This window comes from Carcharodon carcharias, chromosome 7, assembly GCF_017639515.1.
Source record: "Carcharodon carcharias isolate sCarCar2 chromosome 7, sCarCar2.pri, whole genome shotgun sequence".
Lineage (NCBI taxonomy): Eukaryota > Metazoa > Chordata > Chondrichthyes > Lamniformes > Lamnidae > Carcharodon > Carcharodon carcharias.
The window spans coordinates 133,585,292-133,602,738 of NC_054473.1; the positions used below are offsets into that span (position 1 = coordinate 133,585,292).

The window sequence follows — 17,447 nt, forward strand, 5'->3', positions numbered from 1 at the left end:
ATTCAGTTCAGGAGCAATTAGGGATGGGTGACAAATGCTGGTCTTGCCAGCAAAGCCCACATCCCTTAAAAGAATGAAAAAAAGAAACAAGATGGTAGAACTTTCAACTGGCAAAGTTCACTTGAATGTTTATTTTTGAACTATATCCTCTTGTACACTATTTTGACATCGGATTTAAACAGGTGAACAGGATTTAAACAGGTGACCAGAGGCATAAAAGTGGTGCAAACAGCAATGTTGTACGCATGGTTTAACATTTCAACATGAACTTTGCCAAAGGAAACCCTATCCTTAGAGGTGGAATTCTCTTCTCTCTGGTTATTAATGAGGGAAATTATGGCCAAAATGTCTAATCAAAATGTTCATGCTGAAATGGCAATAATTTATGGCTTTATAAGCGGTAGAAATTATGAAGAGACAAAATTCTGAGAGAAGTTTACATTTTACAAATCTATAAATTCAAAGCAAATGCGGATATACTTATTGTTGAAAACAAGATCGATAAAAAGGATTGATGCCTTTCTGTTAGTTAAGAGATGGGATGTGCAGTTTGCAGTATTGAATTTTAAAAAAAGAATGCAGATTGTTTACTCTCTTTTTGGCATTGACAAGAAATTAGTCAGAAAACACTGCTGAATGATTTCAAATGTCTAAGCGTTTTTTTTAAATGTATGCCTGTGGTGACAATAAAGTAAATAGTGATATTCCAGATTAAATAATCAATGCTACGTAGACAGCTGTAATTTGTCAAACCCGGTGAATGAAAAAAAAGTTGTTACAAAATAAATAATTTGCCTTTGCTGTTACCCAAAGGTCAGGAGGTCAGCCAGCCACATCATAGCATGATGGATATGGCACTGAACTTGAGCTGTAATGGAATCTGACATTTCTGAAACTTTCATAGAAATAACGTTCAAAGTCCAGGAATTTATTATTTCCACTGCACCTTGTATTGTAATGTAGTTGTTCTGGAAGTTTTCATATTGCAAGCCAGTGCTTGAGCTGTGAAGTGATCAAATGACAGTTCAAAAAGTTACAGATATAATATTCACGTGGCTCTTGGCCATGGCAAAATGCAGCATTTTAATGGATTTAGTAAGGATTGTTTTACTTACCTTAAACTGTTGCACTTTTCCTTGCTCCACAAGATAATGTTCATTTTCGGGGGTGATGCAGTATGCTATTCTCTAGAGAGGTACAAATATTGTACATAATAATTTGTAAAGTTACCCTCTAAAAATGTACCCACTTCACACTTTTGACCAGTTCTGCTCTCCCCTCATTTTAGTTATGCTGTCCAGGTTTTCTCTGGACAACCTCTCTTTCAGTTGGAAGGTTTAGGATTTGGCTGCAGATGTTATTCTGAATACCGACAGCAATCCTTTTTAAAAAGCAGAACATATTCTCAGAAATAAGGGTTTGGTAAATGTACCATAGCGTTCCAGTTCTAGGAACCATAACTTAAAATAGAAAGGGAACATCTTAAAAGTTAATATTCAAATTTTGTTCTCACTAACTAAACTTTCAAAATCCCACAAAAGCTACTAAGGGCAGAATTTAATCCAGGTGACAGGGGTCTCGACCCTCAGTTGGAGACCTGTTGAGTGGTCCATATCATCTCCATTGGGGAAGGCCGCTCTATAAGACACTTGACAGGCCAGCGGTGAGCTTTCCACGGGATTTAGGACCACAGGGCAGAAATTCTGCCCCTGAGTGTGGCTGGCCAATCAGGGGGCGGTAGCTCTCCATTCTTGTCAGTGCCACCAGGAGTAGTGCAATGCACCCGCCAGAGGTCTAGGGTCGTCCAGCGATCCAGCCCACAGGTGAGTTTTTTTTTTATTTGTTCACGGGTTGTGGTCATCGCTGGCTCGGCCAGCATTTATTGCCCATCCCTAACTGCCCTTGAGAAGGCGGTGGTGAGGTGCCTTCTTGAACCGCTACAGCCCATGTGGTGTAGGTACATCCATTGTGATGTTAGGAAGGTGTGTTGCTTGGAGGGGAACTTGCAGAGGTTGGTGTGGCCATTCATTTGCTGCCCTTGTCCTTCTAGGTGGTAGAGGTCACAGGTTGGAAGATGCCATTGACTGAGCCTTGGTAAGTTGCTGCAATGCATCTGATATATATAGTGCACACTGCTGCCACCACTGTTGATTGATGGGGGACAGAATGAATGTTTAAATTGCTGGATGGGGTGCTGATCAAGTGGGTTGCTTTGCCATGGATGGTGTTTTGATTCTAGAGTGTTGCTGAAGCTGCACTCATCCAGACAACTGCAGAGTATTCCATCACACTTTTGACTTGTGCCTTGTAGATGGTGGACAGGCTTTGGGAGTCAGGAGGTGAGTTACTTGCCTCAGAATTTCCAGCCTCTGATCTGCTTTTGTAGCCACAGCTCAGTTTCTGGTCAACGGTAATGTCCGGGACGTTGATATTGGTGGAATTCAGCAATGGTAATGCCATTGAATATCAAGGGGCAATGGTTAGATTCTGTCTTGTTGGAGATGGTCATTGCCTGGCGCGAATGTTACTTGCCACTTATCTGCCCAAGCCTGGATATTGTCCAGGACTTGCTGCATTTGGACATGGATTGCGCCAGTATCTGAGGAGATGCGAATAGTGCTGAACATGTTCGCTGATGATTACACAACCTCCACTTCTGACCTTATGATGGAGGGAAGGTCATTGAAGCTGTTAAAGATGGTTGGGCACAGGACACCACCTGGTGGAACTCCTGCAGCAATGATTGGCCTCCAGCAACCACAACCATATTCCTTTATGCTAGGTATGATTCCTACCAGTGGCAAGTTTTCCACTGATTCCCATTGACTTCAATTTTGCCAGGGCTCCTGACAATATGTCAAATGTTCCCTTGATGTCAAGGACAGACACTCTCACCTCCCCTCTTGGGTGCAGCTCTTTTGTCCATGTTTGGACCAAGACTGAAATGAGGTCAGGAGTCGAATGGCTCTGGAGAACTCAAATTGAGCACAGTGAGAAAGTTATTGCTGTGTAAGTGCCGCTTGATAGCACTGTCAATTAGTGAGGGTAGGATGGGGGGTGGGAGGGTTGCTGGCTGGATAAAGGATGAGGGTCAGAAGAAAGGGCAGGAGGGGTGGCTCTCAATGGGCCTGACCCCTCCTGAATGCCTTTGAATGATGGGCTCCCTGGGCTTCTTGGACTTCCCACGTGGCAAGTTGAATACCAGCATTGCTGGGCGAGGCCCTAAAGTGGGCATTAATTTCCCATTTAATGGCCTCAATTAGCATCCTGGTGAGAATGCCAACCCTGAGACTTCCCATTCTGGGCTTAATCAGATGGAAGCGTGAAGATGGTGAGTGAAGAATCCTGCTTTGGACACCATAAAGCAGGCTTTGTAGTCTTGAGTATATTAACAGCAAATCTTTATTAACAACTCATAACTATGTACATATACGCAGTAGAGGTTACAGGTAAGGAGCTGATTCAATCCTAGGTCTATACACATCTGTGTCCATTTCTAGACTGACCCTGGCTCTGGGTCATGTGCTTTCTTATATCACCAGGTGGGCAGTATTATACTCAGTCCCACATTAACCCTATATATACACAGGCCCTACTACTACAGTGGAGTATCCATCCCATGCCGTCCTGCCTGATTAAGTGTTCCCCAGCTCCAAACTAGCCTTTTGCGGCGGTGGGGTGGGGGCATCTGATTTTCACCTAAACTACCTATGGTTGATTATAGTTTATTAAATTAGGAGACAATTCATTAAAAATATTTCAAGGTGAATTCCCCATTGCCGCAGGCAGAGCATCACCCTGATTCACTGGCGCCTCCTCCTTCAATGTTTTTGAAATGTCAAAAATCAAAAATGGTTAGCGGATGCATATCACAGGAAAAAAAAGTAGAAAAACCACACCAAGATGCAGGGACATTCTCAGAACTTTTAAAGGATTGTTGTTTGACATTTGACAATGAACAGATGCTTTTATGATTCACAGCAAAAACATGGTTTATGACCATCTTGAGTGCAGTTCCACAACTGCATTTTGAGTCAGTGAGCTTCCTAAGTAAACTGCATCAAAAATTCAACAACTGGAATCATCGTATAAGCTTCAAATTGAAACACTCAAATTGAGTGATTGGTAATTTGTTATTTTATTAGAGACTTATTATGGGCCTTGTTATTGTCTAAACATGGTAGACACTGTCATATACAACAACAATGTACACTTATATTGTGCCTTTAATGTAGTAAACTGTCCTAAGCTGCTGTTTAAGAGCACAAATTGATAGTAAATCAAAGGAGGAGACATTAGGACAGGTGACCAAAAGTTTGATCAAAAAAATGAGTCAATTATTTTAACATTCTGTGCTCATGTAGGCTTAAGTGGACTTTAAGATAATGATGCCTACATGAATAACAGTAGCAATTCCATTGCAAAAAAAATTGCATCATAATGTGCTGTAACATCATCTGTCTTCAGCTGGAGTTTCCATTGCACATTTAGATTTATAAATTTTTGTGCGGCAACTTGCCGGAAGTATGAGTTAATAATGTCTCAGTGAGAGAACTGAGCATCTGGGACCTGAGTGAGCAGAGAAAACAACTGCGTATTTTCCTTAACCAATCAGATTGAAGAATAGTGGAATTAACAGCACAAGGACTGAGAATAATGTGTAATTTAAAGGCGTGAGATCAAAGCCAAACTAGATATAGAAAGAGAAAGGGAAAGGTGGAGAGAATATTGCATTGAGAGAGAGAGAGAGAGAGAGGATGTAAAAGTAAAAAATAAAATTTGAATTTTATATTTGAAAATTTTAAAATCTTTAATATCAAATAAAACCTGAAGGAATGAGCCTCCACAGTTAACAAGTGCCAGAGAGATTAGTTGGCAATGACTAAGTTATCATATTGTTAAAAAGGTACTTGTGCTTGAAATGACAAGACACAACTTTCTGTAGTGAGTTTAACTTGCATCATGCCCATGCAAATAAAGCAATGTCACATCATTCAATGCATTTCAATGGTGAGGCAGACAATGAGATTCTGTTTTCAAAAAGCTAACAGTGGAGTGGCACAACTTGGGTAGCAACTTCTCGAATTTCACATTTACCCCTCATCTGAAATTGCTGGGTCTCTAAGCATAGGTTAAAATAAGCACCATTAGGTTCATTGTAATTTTAACAGCAAAAGGTCCCAATCTTTCTGTAATCCAGTGAACTTCCTAAACTTCCTTTCATTTATTTTGCATGTCAGGAACATTTGTCTTAATCAGCAACAAGTGGAGGTTGGTGGACTCAAATTTATATTAACATGTCAACTGGAATTAATTTGCTACATGCACTATGCTGAGAGACTGTATTTATGCTGTTGTGCTGGTATGTATGCTCTGATACGGTGCATAAAGGAACATAATCACAGCACTGAAGAGAAAAATCAACATTGCTCCAGCTCCTTCCAGGGATGCTAATATAGTGAGCTATGGGAATGGCAATATGGAGTAGCAAAAAGGGCCACCCTCCTTGCAACCACTTCATGTAACATCAGCTGCCATCAAACAACGGATGGATGTTGGCTTGAACATCACGTGCCTGCAACCTCATGTCTGCATCTTGCTAACTTCATTTTTGCCAGTCACTTCTCAGTCCTCTCACCCTACCAATTCAGCAAAGGCTGCCAATGGGTTCAGATGCCTTTTCAAAAGGCTTTCAGAACATTTTTCAGCCTATTGTGACACTGCCTTATTCATTGTTCTGATCCCTTTAAATTTCACTTGCATTTTCCTGATTCCCTAACAGTGTATCTCCTGTGTAAGGCTGAATTCTTGCTGATGAGCTGACTTTGGAAAGTTTTGGGCAGACCCCATGGTTTGAAGTAGGTTTTAGTCCAGATATTTGGGTAGGTATAGCCAGCTCATGGTCAGCCTGACAGAGGCCACCTTCCTTAGCATTGGGCCAGCAGTCTGCGAGTGGGAAATGAATGCCTTAGAACAGTTCGCTCATTCCAAGGCCATTGCAATATCCGGTGGTCTCAACAGTCTCAGGGCTGGAAGAAAGTGGTTCTGGCAAAGGGAGGAGAATCCACTTTATGGAGGTGGGGAAATCAGACTGTTTTATTTTTCATGGAACACAGAAGAGTGCTCTTGGCCCTTCAGACATAATTGAAAATGTATCTGCTGAGCTGCTGCTTGGCAGGACTAGCAGTTGATGCTGAATGGAGTGTGCATGGTACAGTAACAACCAGTACAGTTGGATGATGATAATTGGGGCCTTATGTCAATCTATTTTTTCATATTAATAGGGCTGAGGTGAGTGCTCCAACTTTCTAGGTGTAGGCCTGGAGGTGTGGAAGTTTCAATCTTCCATTAGGCAGAAGCAGGTTGGTAAATCATTCCCTGCCCTTTCAGGGTTCCACTAGGCAGGAGACCTTAGAATCTCCCACTTTAATCTGAGTCATTTAAATTCTACCCTGAACCACTTGGGTGCAAATCACACCAGGTCACAAAAATCAAAGCTCTAGTCTCCTTACAAAACATATCCTTCCATTTTAATCCTTCATACAGTCCAAATGTTTTTAAAAATGATGAAAATAAACCAAAACTAACCTCTTTTAAGGTCCCACGAATGGTAAAGAGTTTGTAGATGGCGTAGATCGGTACTAGTGACATTGAAGACACTGCTATTCCCCATCCAACAAGATTTGCCCAGTTTGGAAATACATATTCATCGTAGGTTAGAGGCTTGAACTTCACAATACTGACAATCACTACAAACTAACAGAAGAAAAGGAAACGCGTTATTTAAAACAGTAAAGATTCCCAAGAAGGAGAGTAATGCAAAGAGCAGAAATTGATTCAATGTGACAATCTTTTTTTTTATAAATAAATATTCACTTTAAAGCTAAAGTAAAAGCTCGTAAATATTTCCAAGCCAATGTTAAAATAATTCAAAATTTCACATATTAAAACAAAGTTATTTTAAAAACCTTATTACTGTATCTTACCAACGAAGGTCACAACTTTCTACATCTAACCTAAAGCCAGGATACAAGGAAGACAGGTGAAAACAACATGGAAGCAAATATCAACTAAACAAATTAAGTGGTGGCATAAGGTGAAGTGGCTCAGGTGATTGAAGGACAGATCTACACACGGCATAAAAATGGAGGACTTATTACTCAGCCAACTGGATAATGAGTTAAGAGTAGATGCTTTAAGAATTGTTTTGAGAGACAAAAGCAAAGCATATGTACCATAGAAGTGTCTAATTGGGTAATTTTGGGGAAGGTGATTAGCACTCAGCCAGCTTTGATATTTCAAGGATGGAAAAGGTTCATCATGGGATGAAGGTCTGAGAAACTGATGAAACAACTTAAAGGTGTGGTGTACAAAATAAAAATTAAAAAATGGAAAGGGATGTTAAATGTGTTGCTTTTGTACACGGAGAAACAAACAGGATAAATATCAGAAAATGCTAGAAAAACTCAGCAGGTCCAGTGGCATCCATGAAGAGAGAAACAGAGTTAACATTTCAAATCCATGTGACTCTTCTTCAGAGCTTTCGGATTCAAAACGTTAGCTCTGTTTCTCTCTTCACGGATGCTGCCGGACCTGATGAGTTTTTCAGCATTTTCTGTTTTTGGTTCAGATTTCCAGCATCTGCAGTAGTTTGCTTTCATTTTAGGATAAGTATGAGCCTTGGCTCTGTTCTAGCACTTTTGCATCTAAGCTAGAGTGCTGTGGGTTCAAGAGACTCCAGAGACCCAAGCACATAAACTAGGCTGATACTTCAGTGCATTATTGAGAGAGATTGCTATGCTGTTCATGGTGCCAGCTTTCAGATAAGCTGTTAAACTAAGATCCTCAGCTGGACATAAAAGATCTTGCGGTATTATTTCAAAGAGCAGGAGACTCCTGAATTGTGGTCAATGTTTATCCTTCAACTAACATCATTAACACTTATTATCTGGTCTTTTTCTTGTTGTTTGTGGACCTTGCTGTTCACAAATTGTCTATCATGTTACTCTACATTACAACTTTGACTATACTCCAAAAAAAAAAGACTTTATTGGCTACAAAGTGCTTTGGGCTATTCTGAGGTCTTTTTTAAATAGCTTAATAGTTGTTTAATAAACTATTTTACTAAAGTGGTCAAATTTAGTACTTTTACAAGGGAAAATTGCTTTTGTAAAACATTGGAAAGCTTTTACAAGTGGAAAAATTTACACGATGCAGCTGGACTCCACAGAACTAGATGGAAAACAAAGATACTGTTACAAAGAGCGTGGGGTTCAATTGAACTAGATGTGAAATGTGGCTAATATGGTGATCAGATATGAATAAATTTTGCACTTGATCAAAGCATAGTAAGAAATGATAGGGAATGTTTTTTCTTGGTCCGTACCAAGAAACACTGTGTCACCTGGATGCAGTAAATATTTAAAAAATGAGTGGCTCGGAGCGACTTCAAAAGGAATCTACTCAATTATCATAGGTAGGCTACCTAACTTGAACAATGTTCAATGAGCATGTGATTAACAAACCTCAATTGATTAACAAATCTCCTGCACCTATGTCTTATGGTCTTACCAATGGGGAAAGGCAGGAAAGTGGAGTTGAGGATTATCAGATCAGCCATGATCTCATTTGAATGGCAGAGCAGACTCGATGGGCCAAATGGCCTACTCCTGCTCCTACATCTTTATGGGCACAATAAGAATTAGAAATGATTTTCCTCCCACATATATGGGACAAACACTGGGGAGAAACAATTACTGCTGTGATGATGAATGAAAGAGATTGATAAATATCTGCTTGGGAATGGGATTGAAGCTTCCAAGTGTAATCATTGAGATGAAGAAATACTGTCAATTGCACAGTATTTCCTGAGTTCCTCTGACCCAAGAAAATGTGCATTGGAAAGAAACCCAAGGTGAACAAGTTAGTTGAATGTTTTGTAGTTTTTCCTGATTCACCTCTAGACATGAGAAGAAAGTTAGTGAAATCACCTTTTAGGAGATCAACAAATTATTTTGATTCCATGATAGGGAAAACGATTTTTGGTGAAATAGCCAAGTGGTCATTTCCTGTATTATGATATCTTGTGTCACTTCAAAATCATTTTTATGGTCACCATCGCCTATCATTTCTTCAAATCTGATTTCCAGTCTGCACTCTCTTGACGCACAGCAGCAACTCACCCAGGCTTCTTCAACAGCATCTTTCGAACCCGCAACCTCTACCACCTAGAAGGATAAGGACAGCAGATGCATGGGAACACCACGACCTGCAAGGTCCCCTCCAAGTTACTCACCATCCTGACTTGAAACTATATTGAAGTTCCTTACCATCACTGGGTCAAAATCCTGGAACTCTCTCCCTAACAGCACTGTGGGTGTACCTACACTACACGGACTACAGCAGTTCAAGGCAGCAGCTAACCATCACCTTCACAAGGACAATTAGGGATGGGCAATGAATGCTGGCCTAGTTAGTGATATCCACGTCCTGTGAAAGAATATAAAAAAACTTTTATCCTTTTCTTTCTTCAACTGAAACTTAAATTTTCACAGGTTGTTTCCAAGAGTGCAGGATAGACGGTGTCTGTAATTACAGACTTCACTGTAACTGACGATTTATATTGTATTGTTGTTCAGTAAGTGAGAGAGATAATTGAGTTGACCTCTTGTGGGCTTATTTATCCCTCCCACTACAGCAGTTCACTTCAGTGTGGAACTGCATTTAGAAGTCATGTCAGACACGGGTAGATTTATCAAATTGATAACCATGGTCCTCAATTCTACAATCTTTCAGTAGAGAGGCGAGTGTTCTACCAGATAGTATGGGCAACATGATTTAAGGAGAACGGTCTATCTGGGGACTGATTTGCAACATCTGTTTAACAGCACATATTGTTTGCCAACTTTTCACAATGACCACAACATCATTTCTGGTCCTGTCACATAAAATCTGTTACCTAACAGAAGACTTGCAGAACCGAATGTCAAAGGCTGCACGTATTATCTTGCAAAGAGGCAAGGTGTAGCCAGGGAAATGCCAGTGCAGCTAAATTCAATAAGACACATGTTACCTTGTTTTACAATTTGTTTCTGACAACTACCAGCTGCACGCCCAGAGTCCTGCCAAAAGCATACTACTGCTCCTAAAGTAAATGTGACTAATTGTATAACCTTAGGGGAGGGTCTTTGTAAGCCAGTTCTACTCGGCATACACTTTCCATTTGTTGTAGAGTGCAAATGTTTGGCCTAAAGTGTTCTGCTGATTTAATTAGATGTAATTGAATATCTCTCTTTATGTACTATACTTAATTAAGAATTCATTTACTTTCTGGAATAAAGCTGTTTCAAATATTTTATTATAGTGCCCTTTGACTCTGTTCAGTATTTCAACAACTGCTGGTCACTTTATGTCTTGTATTACAGATTTTTTTTCAATATACACCAATTAGCACCTAATCTGCAACACCCTTTTATTTTGCCCTGAATATGAGCTGAAAAAAATTACATTTACTAAATCTGTGTCCAAGGAAATAAATCTAACTTAATTAGTGAATTGTATGCAGCCACTACTGGAATTCTGTCCCATTAATAAGTCGCATGTCTCATAAAAGTAAAGTACATGACGATTGGTCATATTCCTATACATAACAATCATGTTAGGAGTTTGAGGAGTTACTGCTCCTTCCTGCTAATTTTACACTCATAATTAACGGCCATTAAAAAGTAAAATTATTACTTTTTTTAAAGCATCATTCTAGAAGGTTCCAAATTCTTTTGTTCATCTTTTCCATTGTATTTTCTGTAGAATCATATGGCCCATTTAACACTGTGTAAGTGGATGGGTTTTGAGTGAGTTAGAATCTCACCCATTGAATCTTACAGAATAGGAGGTGATGATTTGGAGCATCATGTCGGCGCTTACACTTTGAAAGAGCTATCCAATTAATCCCATGCTCCTGCTTCCCCCCACCACCCCCCTCCTCAGTGTCTTTAAAGAAAACTAAAGTGATTCATTTTTCACTGAAGAACATGAATCTAAACCTTGAACCTTGATCAGATCACAAACTTAAGAGTGCTTTGTGTAGTCCTGGTGACTATATTATATAAAGGATATACAGGTGCTGGAAAGAGTGCAAGAAGATTTACATTATATGATTATACCTATGGGATTATACCTACGAGATACCTGTGAGATTATACCTGTCTGGAAGGGATGAGCAGGCTGGATCCCTTTTTTCCAGAAAAGAGAAGGCTAAGGGAGTGAGGTCTTTAAAATTATGGAAATTTCCATTTATGGGGATGAGTAAAACTAGAGGCCTTCAATATAAGATAGTCACCTAAAAACCCAAAACAGAGTTCAGAAGAAATTTCTTTCCCAAAGAGTGGTTAGAATGTGGAATTCATTACACAGGAAATAGTTGAGGTGAATAATATAGATATATAGGGAGGCTGGATAAACACCCAAGGGAAAAGGGAATAGAGATTATGTTAATGGAGTTAGAAAAGGAAGGATTGAAGAGGTTTAGGTGCAGCATAAAGACCAGTATGGACTGGTTGTGTGGAATGCCCTGTTTCTATGAAATCTATTCTACGTAATTATATGCATTCAGTTTGACTTATCAGGATCCATGTACCAAAGATATTCTATCATCTCAATGATTAGATGGAAATCAATGTCAGACAAACTTGTGGTGAGACTAAATTCCAGTTAACATACTGAAGGCACTATTTGTTCCTTGAAGTTAAACTTCCACTGTGCACAAGTTCTGAACCCCTGCACACTGACAAATGCCAGGGTACTTGGCACAGAATTCTAGTGACTATTTGAAACAGAGGAAGATGCAAGATTATGGTGAGGGATGGGGCAGTAGGATTAATTTTGGGTTGCTCTAATAAAGAGTCGGTGCAGCTATGATGGCCTCTTTCTGTGTAAAATTATTTTGCCCCTTGGTTCTATGAATAGATTGTTACTAAGTTGATTAACTCATGGCAAGGAGAAACCGCCAAATGTTAGGATCTTTAGACATTGGAAAATTTGTAAATACTACAAGACTTGTATTTCAAACAAGGCTTCCCTCCCCCATATAAAAATATCCCTGAAACTTTCCCTAAAATATCCCAATTTTGAACTATGATGTTTAGCTTATGGCCCAATGCGCACTCTCTTTTAGGTCCTTACTCATAAAATGAGACAAAGGAATAGCTCCACAATCATAACTCATGATTGATAGGAGATGCAATTATAGTGAAATGGGACAGATATGTAAATATCTTCTATTATCCCACTGTGATGACTTCTGTAGGAAATGTGGGAACTTCATCTGGGACTCCAGTAATTGGTGGGTGGGCATGAGGGGCAGGCACCTATGAGATTTAAACCATTTCCTGCACCACACCCTCTTATTATGCCATCTAAAATACAAAAATGACCATTAGTAAAGAAGCAAATAGTCTGCCATCTGGGTTGACAGACTGTCTTAATGAAGTATCACAATTTATTAAGACATTGGGCCAACTTTACTACTGCTTGCTTACCAGTAAAAAGGCTGGGCTAACAAACTTCCAGCAGAGCCTCCAGTAGAGACCTGGTTTGAAGCCGGTCATCCGCTTGATGTCTTCACTGAATCTGTCAACTCCTAGAGCAGAAGCAATTCCAAAATACATTAGAACATCAGCTAAATCGTGGGTGGGACACTTCACCATCCTTTTCAATTTAGTTGCCAAAGAAACAATGCCATTTTATTTCAAGTTACAAAAGAAATAGCAATCTAATTGCCCACTAGCAAGCGAACATTATAATTTCTGAACACATTCTCTACATGTGAGAAACCAGTTTTACAAAGGATATATACTCTAAGCGAGAGCTGAGTTTCCTTGACTTCAAGACTGACTCAAGGACCAATTCAGGAAAAAAACATGATATGTTGAAGGCAGCTTGGCAATTTTTTAAAAAATTGCCATGAATAACCCTTAATGTCCCTCAGGGCACTTGCTTGAATTAAATAAAAGAGATAATTCATATCAAGGAGATAGATTATTGAACTGCAATAAAGCAAAATGGTTCTTAAATTCAAACCAGATAGATACAACTAACAAGCAACATGACTAGCCCTTTGGTAAAGTGAGCGAAGCATTTCAAAGGAGAAATGAGTGGACAAATAATTTAAGTAAACCCAACTCCACACTCCAAACCAATGAGTTAGAGCCCCAATTGTCAAAATGGCGAGAAAAAAGTTGACCAACACTACTAGAACACTCAAGCAGAATAAGTATTTGCAAAATGCACCTGCAAAGGTTAATATTTTACATGGCAGAACAAGAGGGTGTAAGGCAGTGACAACTATGAGAACTTCTGTTTCATTAATTTGAATTACGCACATGTTTAGAACTCAACTCATGGCCTTGGTGACAACTATGAGAACTTCTATCTCATTAATTTGAATAACGCTCATGTTTAGAACTCAACTCATGGCATTGGAATCAAATATTTAATTTTCACAAGAAATAATGGAAAAGTTAATTCACTGCTGAGATGAGACAGCTTACAAACCCATTGGAAAATGTTTGCTTTGCACCCGTTATGATCATAGTGCAGTGGAGTAGTTGTAAAGCCAAAGCACTGACAGACTGTCTCCTTTGGGTTTCATACCACTTGTCAAAATGTGTGATTAGTTTGAGGACTTCAATCCCCAGTTACATACAAAAAAGTATCAGCTCCAGGTGCAGCAATTACACTGCAGTTTTTTCACTGATGTGAAGGAGCAGAAACAAGAGCATAACTAAGCCATTAAAATAAACGATGCAGCTGTGCACAATCCTATTAGTTCCTCATTAAAACAAGATTTTCTCTTCTGGGTTAGTAATGAAATACAATTAAATTAATTCAACTGGTTTAGCCTACTGCACATTAATTTATCACATATGTGATAACTCCAGTTGACAAGAAATAATCAAATCCACAAATATGAAATTCAGGTAAGTGAAAAATCCATTGATGCAAATTCTTTAAAAGTATAACTTTCTGCCATTCAACAAAACTTTAATCCATTTTAATCTGAGGCTCCATGAGCAGACATTTAGAAGGAATGAACTATACATATCAGATAAGCAATCCAATTTTAACTGCAACTAAAGCAAGCTGCCATAGTGATCCTAAACTGACTCTTAAAATGCAGAAGCAAAATAGTAGAATTTATACGAAGACTGGTAATTATTTAAGCTCTTTAAATTTTAAATGGGATTATATTGGGTCTATTCATTTAAGTAGATTTGAAAAACTTACCTTGTAGGTTGCTATGGTCCCAAGATCTGGTACTAGCTGCAGCTGCTTCAGGACAAACCTATCCTGAAGTGAGATCTCCAACAAGAGCTCAGCCTCTTTGTTAATGCAAGGGTAACTAATGCCTCTTTCAGGCAAGGGCTCTGGACGTCTTTTATTCCCTATACCAGTAAGGTTGGTGGTGCATTTCTGGCCAGAAATGTGCACACACCTCCTGCCCAGCATATTGAAGACATAGTAGGCTATGTTATTTAACTTCTAGTAAATACTAATGTTAACAGTACCACTGTCAGTTGGTCTCTAATCAGGTTTTAAAAACCCAATTCATTATATACCATTTTTCTATAAAAGAGGATTTCAAAGCTTTTTTTTAAAATCATTTATGGAGTTACAGTCTTATATTTTGTGATATAACAATTTATCATCATGGCACTCAAATAAAGAAAAGTATTTTAAAAGGCATTTTATTTACAATGGAATGGTAAACGTTTATGAAACAGTAAGATTTATGATATTTACATTGGCTAGACTAATAATGAATCGTGAATGATAAATTGGTATTTAGAAGACTAGGGACTGGATTATCATTTGTCAGACTGAGAATACAGACTTTAATCTGTTGCTTCAGCTGGTTTGGTGCAAATGAACTTCTAAAATATTTCAGTTAGATTAATATTCCATTATTAAGGCAAGCCACAGAAAACAAGGTTCTGCAGCAATTAATAACAAGTTTTGACTTTCCGAAAACTATTGATTTGAACAGGGTATAAGGTTGGAATAAACTATGCCCCAAACATTTAATGTTTTCATCTGTAATTCCACTCAATACTATTTTAACTTAGATCATAATCTATTTATTTTAAGCCTATAAGATCAGAGATGGTTTTCGTGCAGTGAAGGCCTAGTCAGCACCCAATAAGTATCGTGTAGAGAAATGAGACCTATGGAGCCTTAACGTGCTGTGTAGAGTATGTGGGTCCCAAATGCATTTTGCATGTTCAGCCTGCACATCAACTGCATAAGGGTCATTAAGGCATCAGACTTTATTGTAATTAGTGCAAAGCCCCCTTGTATTGCTGGACTGTCCAACAAAGTGCTCCAATCGCTTAGTGTATGTTTCCAGAGTACACATTAAGAGAAACAACAAGAAATGCCCATTGAGTTTCCCGCTCCTGATAAGCCACTGTTTATTGCTAAATTTCCGTTTTCTTGGCTTCCAAAGGGTATTTTACATATTGGATCATTTTGTTCCAATCATTGAAGTCCTGCATATATTGGCTGAGTTTTGCTGCCAGACAGCAGCCCTCCTCCTGGTGCTCATTAATGTTACCTTGAACTCCTGGCACTCCTAATGCATCAAGTACCTAGCTCTTAAAAAATTTAAAATTGGCTGCCCTTGCATGATTGTGAAAAGCCATCTGCTTGACCCATTGCACAGTGATTGCAAGATCTGCACTGTAACTGCATTATCAGCCCCATTCTTTATATATACCAATAGCTCAACTTACTATTCCAAGGTCTCCTTCACTCTATCAGCCTTTAAGACATTTCTCATTATAGGTATGACTGCTGCATTATCTCACAGCCTATTCCTTCCCACGCAACTCAGTTCCAACTATAGTGGTGTCCGTCTTTTGTGCCAAAGTCAGTGGAAGTAAAAATCAGGAGAGATGTAAAATGGGCTGCAAACTTGTTTTATACCATCATGAAAAGTCCAAATTTCCCTGAAAAGTGAAGAATGCAACTCAAATGAAAATTATCCCCTAAATTCTGGACTCAAAGTCATTTTGTGCTCTAGTTGAGGAATATATTCGGTAATGGGACACTGAAGGGAATACCCTGGATCACCATCAAGCTCTTCTATGCTACATATAGTATTACTAGATAAGTTCCTCTTCTGACCAGCAATTTTCCCCAGTCTAAAGTTCATAAGTGCATCTCCGAGACAGCCAGTATGACATTTTCCCATTTCCCACACCTACCATCCTGTGGACCTTGCAAGTCACTTAACTTGTAGGGAATGCTATGCTTTAATCACATCCACTAGGACCCGAACCATAAAAAGTACAAATGTATAGCCAGTATCACTGAGTTAGATATGAATCCAGGTTAATATTTGTATCTACTGATACCAATTCGGCATCCAATTAATTTCACGAAATGTCAACTACTACATTCCTTAATTATGGTCTAATATTTCCCTTTAATTGTTCTGCTCTGTGAAAGGTGGTTGCAGTTAAATTCATTTCCTGGGTAGGAGTTGTAAATAATTTTGGTAATTTGGCACCATGGGATTTCTCTATTTAGCATTGATATACTCCATATCAATTTAATGTTTGCACAGTCTGTGCTACAAACATGGTGGTGTGACAGGAATAAAGACCTTTGTGACTGAACCTAATGAAACTTTCTTTGGGTGAGCATCTGAAACTGTTCTTTAGTATTTCTATAGTTTGTTTATAGGGGACATTGTGCAAACTAAATTAAGTGCAAGCTGGTGCCAACAATATTACAAAGCTCCATTGTTATCCTAGTATCCAGTTGTTTCTTGACCCCACAAAAGACCCAAATCTACACTGTAGATCTGGTTTGGTTAAAAAATATCTCGGGCTGAATTTGAAGATGGGGTGGAGCGGGGTGGTGGGTTGGGGGTGGGGGGTTGCTATTGCTCTCCTCCCTCCCCACCCCACCACATTAGCAAAATCGGTCTTTGAACAAGGCAGAAATATGTTGCGGGTGGCTTTAAAGAGCAGAGGGTGGGACTTCCGCCCCTCAGTGGATGGCCGGCAGCTCTTGCAGTCCCAACAGGGCCAGTGCTGCTGGAACTGCAAGAAGGCACATGAAGAAGGTCATGGCTAGGATTTTTCAGTCGGCATTCAGGGGTGGGCCCGACACGTTGGCACGTAAAATGACACGCGTGGGACCTGACATCATCGCAACGTTTTGTTCGGCAGGCGCGCGCCAGAGTCGGCTGCGTGCCTGCTGATACTTAAAAGGCCTATTAAGGTCATTAAGGAATTAATTAAGGTCAACTTTACACTGCCTGTCCAACCTTATGGTTGACGGGCAGGCGAAAAGGCCAAGCGGCCTTTACATTTTTTAGGAAACCTCATCCATGAGCGGGATGAGGTTTCCTAAAGCTTTTATGAATTCAGTAAAAAATTTCT

At 39.3% G+C, this 17,447-nt stretch overlaps 1 protein-coding gene across 1 annotated transcript in view; it reads right to left on the bottom strand.

Moving 5' to 3' along the window:
- Positions 1-684: 684 nt before the first annotated feature.
- The window catches only part of slc6a2 (solute carrier family 6 member 2), a 143,723-nt gene continuing 126,960 nt past the window's right edge, over positions 685-17,447 (bottom strand). Inside the window, exons 11-14 of the mRNA XM_041191297.1 lie at positions 12,537-12,637; positions 6,589-6,756; positions 1,116-1,187; positions 685-1,002 (exon numbers count right to left, since the gene is read on the bottom strand). Coding sequence (XP_041047231.1) covers positions 979-1,002; positions 1,116-1,187; positions 6,589-6,756; positions 12,537-12,637 — 365 coding nt within the window. The 3' untranslated portion in view covers positions 685-978. The remainder of the gene's footprint in view (positions 1,003-1,115; positions 1,188-6,588; positions 6,757-12,536; positions 12,638-17,447) is intronic.